General features: G+C 42.2%; 1 protein-coding gene across 1 annotated transcript; it reads left to right on the top strand.

Annotated features, from left to right (window-relative positions):
- Window positions 1-1,048: 1,048 nt before the first annotated feature.
- LOC133770912 (olfactory receptor 1L3-like) lies at window positions 1,049-2,017 on the top strand. The gene has a single exon (XM_062206707.1). It carries the CDS (start codon window positions 1,049-1,051, stop codon window positions 2,015-2,017), a length of 969 nt encoding a protein of 322 aa, XP_062062691.1.
- The last annotated feature ends 6,135 nt before the right edge of the window (window positions 2,018-8,152 follow it).

Raw genomic sequence — 8,152 nt, 5'->3', positions numbered from 1 at the left:
GACGACCTGAAACTGATTTATACTCTGAATTTAAAGTTCCTGTGATTATCAGTCAGAGAGTAAGGAGGAGAAAAAAAATAATCTCTGAACCTCAATTTCTACGTGTTGTGTGTGTGTGTGTGTGTGTCCTACCCCCTCTATCCAAATCTTCCTCCATCTTTTCTCTTGTATCTATTTTCTATAGAAGCTACTATATACTCATATTCATATGTTAAAATCCTAGTCACCAGGCCAGCACCATGGCTCATTTGGCTAATACTCTGCCTACGGCGCTGGCACTCCGGGTTCTAGTCCCAGTCAGGGCGCCGGATTCTGTCCCAGTTGCTCCTCTTCTAGTCCAGCTCTCTGCTGTGGCCTGGGAAGGCAGTGGAGGATGGCCCAAGTCCTTGGGCCCTGCACCCACATGGGAGACCAGGAGGAAGCACCTGGCTCCTGGCTTTGGATCAGCACAACGCGCCAGCCTCAGAGCACCGGCTGTAGTGGCCATTTGGGGGGTGAACCAACAGAAGGAAGACTTTTCTCTCTGTGTGTCTCTCTTTCACTGTCTAACTCTGCCTGTCAAAAAAAAAATTCTAGCCACCCAAGTGACAGCATTCAGAAATGCCTTTGGGAAGTAATTAGGCCCTTAAAGAGCTTGCTCCTTTGCTCCTGCTGTCTGCCATGTGAGGATACAATGAGAAGGTGGCACTGGACACCCAGGAAGCAGCCCCTCCCCAGACACCAGCTCCGCCAATACCTTGATCTTGGACTCCCTAGACTCAGAAAACAAGAGTAATGTAAATCTTTAGGGCAATTTGTTATGGCATTGAAAACAAGATGAAGATCTCTCTCTCAATGATTTAAAAAGTAAAAACACACTTTCAGCTCTGATTTTTCCATACTCAAGAAGAACAGTAAGCAATCACAGTAAATGCTCTATGAACAACTTCTCTAAGAATAAGATGGAGGGAGGAGGAGAAAGAATAAGATGGGAAATGCATATGTAGATAGTAAAAGAAGTATTAACTGGCAGTGTTGTGTATCTTTAGGTGCACGCATGTCTGTGGGAATGTCCAACCTGACAATGCTTTCTGAATTCGTACTCCTGGGACTGTCTTCCAGGCCTGAGGACCAGAAGCCACTCTTTGCCCTCTTTCTCATCATATACTTGGTCACCGTGTTAGGAAATCTGCTCATAATCTTGGCTATCCACTCTCATCCTCAACTCCAAAACCCCATGTACTTCTTCCTAAGCATCTTGTCCTCTGCTGATATTTGCTACACAAATGTCATAATCCCCAAGATGCTGGTTAACTTCTTGTCAGAGAAAAAGACCATTTCCTATGCTGAGTGCCTGACACAGATGCATTTCTTCCTGGTCTTTGGAAACGTGGACAGTTATCTCCTGGCAGCTATGGCCATTGACCGCTATGTGGCCATTTGCAATCCCTTCCATTATGTCACTGTTATGAACCGCGGACGCTGTTTGTTGCTCCTGGTCTTCTCCATCACTTTCTCCTATCTTCATTCCCTCCTGCATGTCCTTCTGGCGAGTCAGCTCACCTTCTGTGCGTCAAATGTTATCCATCACCTTTTTTGTGATGTCAACCCCGTTCTCAAACTGTCCTGTTCTTCTACCTTTGTCAATGAAGTTCTGGTCATGACAGAAGGCCTGGCCTCTGTGATGGCTCCATTTGTCTGTATCGTCATGTCCTACCTGGGAATCCTCGCTGTTATTCTCAGGATTCCCTCGGCTGCTGGAAAACACAAAGCCTTCTCCACCTGCAGCTCCCATCTCACTGTGGTGATCCTGTTTTACGGGAGTATCAGCTATGTTTACTTTAAGCCTTTGTCTAACTACAGTGTCAAGGACCGGATAGCAACCGTCATCTACACTGTGTTAACATCAATGTTGGACCCATTTATCTACAGTTTAAGAAACAAAGACATGAAACACGGCTTAAGGAAATTGATGAATATTAAGTTTCAAATGAAGAACTTGTCTTCTATAAACATCAATAAAATCCATGGACCGTGATTGCAAGAGGGGTGTGTGTGTGTGTGTATGTGTGTGTGTCTGGGCATTCAAGTGTGGATGCAAATCTTCTGAGGAGAAAATTTTTCATCAGTTGTGGCTGTTCCTTGTAGTTTTCCACCCTGCAGTCCATGTCATGCTACGACTGCACAGTCAGGATGTCTTGGTACCTATGCTCCAATTGTAGACCCACCTTTTAACATCTTTCATTCCAGATAATCTCATTCCTTATATTCAGTCCTTATTTACCTGGAGCCTCCTAGACTTCCTTTCATTTACTAATTCAAATTTCAGTAATTGAATTATCAAAGTTTTTTTCACATCGATATAAAAATTGACATATATATGAACATATTCACCCATATGTAACCACTCTATTTGAAGATGTCAGGAATTTTTATAGGTGTGTTTGTGTGAGAGTGTGTGAGTATGTGTAGGGGAGAGAGAGAGAGAGAGAGAGAGAGAGAGAGAGACATCCCCATCAGATTAAGGACTTCTCAACTGCAGAATCAGATAATCAGTTTTCTCTGATCATTCCATGATAGAGCTATGGTCTCTTCTATAAGGACTGGATGTCCTGAGCTTTAGAATCATAGATTCTAACACCTGGCACCAATCACCTAACCAACTATTCACAAGATAGTTCTATGCCTTTACTTTTCCTTTCTACTGTTGTCTTTTCTATCTGTCAATTTTCTCCAAATAAATGGAAACTTATTCCATGTAATCCAAGTGCTTCCTATGGTCACTGAAGATAGAGTGGAAAATCAGTGGGAAAAGTGCTACATTGAATTGTTCATATGTGGAGTACAGGAAAGTCGTTCTCATAGAAGTTAAGCATATAAAGGCAGCGACCAGAGTCAGGTATGAGTGGAGGGGGAGATTAGGAAAGCTTGGTTGCTGAGTACCCAGTTACAGTTACAGAGGAATAAGCCTGGTGTTCTGTTGCACATTAGGGTGACTAAATAACAACATACAGTCTACTTGTCTAAAAACATCACCATAAAGAAATACTAAATATTTTAATAGATAGATATAATCACTCTGACTAGATGCTACATGCTGTAGACATGTAGGGGAACATAACATTGTGCTCACAAATATGTACAATTCTTATGTGTCAGTTAAAAATAAAATTATAAAAATTAACTGTTGCAAACTACTTGGCTCAGAGTGACTGATGTAAAAGAGGCTCTGAATTTAGTCTGGAAAGAAGTCAGCTGACTTACTCTGCACAATCTTGTTTAGAAAAAGTGCAGTGCAATGATTCTCTTGATGTTTGTAAGTTTTAAAGATTTTTACTTTATTTAAAAGACAGAGTTACAGAGAGAGGGAGAGACCAAGAGGGAAGGAGATCATCACCCGCTGTTTCATTTCCCAAATGACTGCAATGGCCAGGGCCAGACAAGGCCAAAGCCACGAGCCTGAGACTCCAGGTCTATTGAGTGGGTGGCAGGGGTCCAAGTACTTGGGCCATCATTGACTGCTTTGCAGGTGCATTAACAAGGACTTGGATTGGAAGCAGAGTAGTCAGGACTCAAACCAGTGCCCTTATATGGTATGCAAATTGTTGCAAGCAGCAACCTAACCCACAGTGTCACAACACCAGCCCCATTGTATGTATTTTAATAAATGGAAACGTTTAAGTCAAACAAATTAATCTCTTGTAGTATTTTAGACAAGCAGCACAAGGATGACCTTAAAGCTTTAAAGTATAGCATAAGATTCTGATGATATATTACACAGCTTGGTGAATATAGTTAATAATAATGCGTTATATATTTTTAAATAGATAAAAAATGGGTTTCAAATGATCTCATCACAAATTATTTGAGGTGGTGAATATGTTATTATTTGATCATTCTACAATGTCTACCTATATAAAACACATTGTATCCCATAAATATATAAAATTATTCATTACTAATTAAAATTCAAATAAAACCTTTTTGAAAGTGAGTTGTCACATCCCTTTGATTTTGCTGCAATAATCTGTAACATAAGGCAAAGCAGATCCAGAGTGAGGATATATTACTCAACATCATTCATTTATTACACAAATGGCAAATTATTCTTGACTTTCATGCCATCTCTGATCAGTTGCATTGCTGTCATGAGAAAACTTTATGTGTCTACCTCTGGGGTGAATGAAGAATGAATGGAGATTGAGTGTATCTGCTGGGGACACTAGTTCATAAATCAAGTGAATTTTCACAGTCACCACAGGCCTTGGGGATTTGGCAAGCAACGGAACTTTTATTTAGCTCCTTCTCTGTGGTTCAATTTTTTTTTTTTTTTTTTTGGCTGTGAGTCCTCAGTTTTCCTAACTGCAGTCCAAGTCTGAGGTTCTCTCAGCCCAACACTTTCTCAGCGGCTTCTGTTGTAATTTAGCTCCATTCCTTTATTTCAGACCTTTCAGGGCTGACACTATTCCCTCCAACTCCTACTTATAAACTAGGGACTCACACAACTTCTCCCTGATGGCCCTAAGGTCAGAGTAGTTCTTCGCGGCTGCTGATTTTGTTGCTATCCAGTCTCTTCTGCCCTCATTCCGTCCATTTGTCACCATGAATGATGGTAAGTCTTGCTTTAGTAGGTTGCTTTTCAGTTCTGCCTACACTCTCCAATGATGGCCCAATGGTGATACTCCTCTTTGCTATCATGAAGTGGTTCATACCATATGTGTTTTATGTGAGTTTCCCCTCTTCCATCCACTAACCTGGCTCTTGTCTCTCACTCATATGATCTGAATGAGCCGTTCCTGATTATTGGAAAGCCTTTGTATCATCTCCAATAAAATACTTGGAGCAAGCATAGTTCTCCAGTATGTTCAAGTCCAATGTCACCTATTTCTATTGATCCTTTTTTTTTTTTTTTTGACAGGCAGAGTGGACAGTGAGAGAGAGACAGAGAGAAAGGTCTTCCTTTTCCATTGGTTCACCCCCTAATGGCCGCTGCAGCCGGTGCACTGCGCTGATCTGAAGCCAGGAGCCAGGTGCTTCTCCTGGTCTCCCATGTGGGTGCAGGGCCCAAGGACTTGGGCCATCCTCCACTGCCCTCCCAGGCCACAGCAGAGAGCTGGACAGGAAGAGGAGTGACCGGGACAGAATCCGGTGCCCCAACCGGGACTAGAACCTGGTGTGCCGGCACCGCAGGTGGAGGATTAGCCTAGTGAGCCCCGGCGCCAGCCTCTATTGATCCTTCTAATACCAGGAACATGAGGAATAAAACCTTCATTTGGGAAGCAGAGAGAAATCCAATCTACTCTCAGATTTGGAGATATAAAAGAGAATTCAAAGAATTTTGGGGGGCTTCATTTAAATCTATTCATTCAATTTGGCTTATCTTTGAATTCTTTTCTGGGTTATATATATTGATTCCCAGTGCTGACTCTTAAAAGCTAAGTATTTGATACCTTTGTTTGCTAATCCACGTATGGGAACTGAATTGTGCCCCCTTCAAAATTCGCATGTCGAAGTCCTAACACTCAGCAGTTCAGAATGGGAATGCATTCAGAGGCAGTATCTTCAAAGAGGAAATTAAGGCTACAAGAGACTATTGAGATGGGCCCTAACCCAATGTCATTGGTGTCCTTTTAAGAAGAGATCAGGACTGTGGCTAGGATGTGGTGTAGCAGGAAAAGCTGCAGCCTGTGACACTGGCATCCCATATGGGAATCCATTCAAGTCCAGCTGCTCCACTTCCGATCCAGCTCCCTGCTAATGTGCTTGGGAAAGCAAGAGAGGATGGCCAAGTGTTTGGGCCCCTGCACCCATGTGGAAGACCCAGAAGCAGCTCTTGGTTCCTGGCTCCTGGCTTTGGCCTGGCCCAACCCAGGTGGTTATTGCCATTTGGGGAGTGAACCAGCAGAAAGAAGATCTCTCCCTTTCTCTCAGTAACTCTGCCTTTTAAATAAATACATAAACTTTTTTTTAAGAAAGTAAGTTTAAATATATATGATTGACTGGCTAAAATAAAGTAGAAAAAAATTGACCCTATGTGACTGGGTGCGTAGTGTTTGGAGTTGTGGTGGTACAGAGGACAGTGACCTGGACGAGATAGATGATATAGGTTGGATTTATCCTCTATCCCCTTGTCTAGCCCCAGCTGTTGCGGCCTTTTGGGGAGTGAACCAGAGAATGGAAAAGCGCTCTTGCTCACTCTCGCTCTCTCCCCTCCCCCTTTCAAATACATAAAAAATAAATCTTAAAGAAGAAATCAAGACACAGATACACACACAGAGGGAAGATGATGTAAAGACACTGGGAAAACACAGCCATTTGCAAGCCAAGGAGAAACAGCTCAGAAGAAACCAACTCTGTCAACACCTTGATCCTGGAATTCTAGCTTCTCAAGTTGTGAGAAAGGGAACTTCTGCTGTTTAATCCACCTACAAAACTAATGCAATATCTTTGATAATTCTGCTGTGGAGAACTGAAAAGTAAATGGTACTTGATGCTTCAGATCTTTAATCAGCCACATATCCTTGCAATATATCTTTCATTCTGATTACAAAATCAACTTTCAAAGCCAAAAATCTCTAATTCATGTTTTATCTAATGGAATATAAGATTTGAACTTTATCTTAATCTCTAGCCCTCCCAGAAATAATGCCCACAACTTAGCTGTGAAATATTGGGGTGTAAAGAATAATTATAATAGAAAGACAAGGGAACCCTGATTTAAACCAAAGCCTCAACTAGGTAAAGAGTTACTGTAACCACAGATCCTCTGAATGTTCCCTAGCCCACCATAAACTGTGTGGGAATATGCAAGGGTCATAGCTTCCTACCCATATCTGTAAAAGCAGAATCTGTGACGGTCCCTGAGCATGTCTCCTTCCATGTAGGCTGAGGTTGAGCACTCAGTCTCTCCTCGATAAGTGAGGACTTACTTGGCCTGACTTGAATCTAAGTTATTTTTGCATTCCTTTCTAACACTGGTAATTATTCCATCCCAGCAGCTAGGGTTTAATCTTTTCCAATACCCTTGCATGGATGTTTGGCCTCTAAATTATGTCATCTATATCTGGTGGGTGAAACTACACTCAAAATATCACAAGGCCACTGACATTTTGTCCTTTGTAATTGAAGCATTCGCCCATTTGCCCACTCAATAAAAATTTACTGGGCACCCCCAGACCCTACAGTAAGCACATCAGAAACATTATCCACAAAGACCACCTGAGAGCTGAGGGTCTCCAGGGTCTTAAAACAGATAGCAAAATAGACTATCTATGTAATCACACAGACAGGGGATGGGACCCCCTTCCTATTGCTTGGGCCATTTTAAGTTGCCAAAACTGAAAACCTTAAATATGAGAACCTATTGTAAATATTTCACTAAAGAAAAAGAAAAAAATCTCAGATGCACTGCTAAATCAGACAAAAATCTGAAACCAAGGACAGATGGAGTCAGAGTGTGAAAAGCAAGCCAGGAAGGAGCTAATCATCTTGGATATGGTTCAGCTACTAGAAACTGGCTTACTGGCCACGGGTCAACCTTCGTATTGGCTGCCCCTGGGTCATACAATAGGGAACATGGGTTCTGTACATGAGTATCTGCATAGGGTTTTTCTCTCCACAAGGGAGTTAAAGCAAGGTCATTTTGCTCCAAAGGGTTTATGGATGTCTCAGGGGCACAGACTCATCTCCAGTGCATTCTAGCTAAGTTTTAAAGGAAAGAGGAATTGTGAGATGTCATGAATCTCTGCATTTGTGTGTATGTGTATGTAGAAATCTGACCTATACCCCCATCTGATACAGAACTCCCAAGGAGGGCACCTCATCACAGGTAACAGATGAGCTTCCACTCCTTTGTGAATCTCTCCCAAACCCACTCCCTCTGATGTCCCCTTTGTAGTAGATACCCAACACCAAGAACTCCTTGGAGTTCATATGAGGGAAAAATTTCTGGAGAAAAATCATTTAAATTGTGCAGACTCTTCTCCCTCAGTCAGGAAATACCCATTGCCTTCTCTGCTCCTGGGGTGGCACATCCCTGTCTTAAGCTCTCAAGTCTGGGGCAACATATCCGTGAAGCTGCCTTTGGTTACTGAAATAACAGTTAAGTATTTCCATCCCCAGCTCTCCTGGAAACTAAAATAGATGCCTTGGAAAGCAGAGTGCTAACTGAGGA

Source organism: Lepus europaeus, chromosome 12 (genome assembly GCF_033115175.1).
Source record: "Lepus europaeus isolate LE1 chromosome 12, mLepTim1.pri, whole genome shotgun sequence".
Taxonomy (NCBI): Eukaryota; Metazoa; Chordata; class Mammalia; order Lagomorpha; family Leporidae; genus Lepus; species Lepus europaeus.
The sequence above is the reverse complement of the archived record's forward strand: the minus strand, read 5'-3'. Positions and strand labels throughout refer to the sequence as shown.

What these genes read in the sequence shown, in the direction of transcription:
- LOC133770912 (XM_062206707.1), top strand. Translation starts at nt 1,049, where the DNA reads ATGTCCAACCTGACAATGCTTTCTGAATTCGTACTCCTGGGACTGTCT.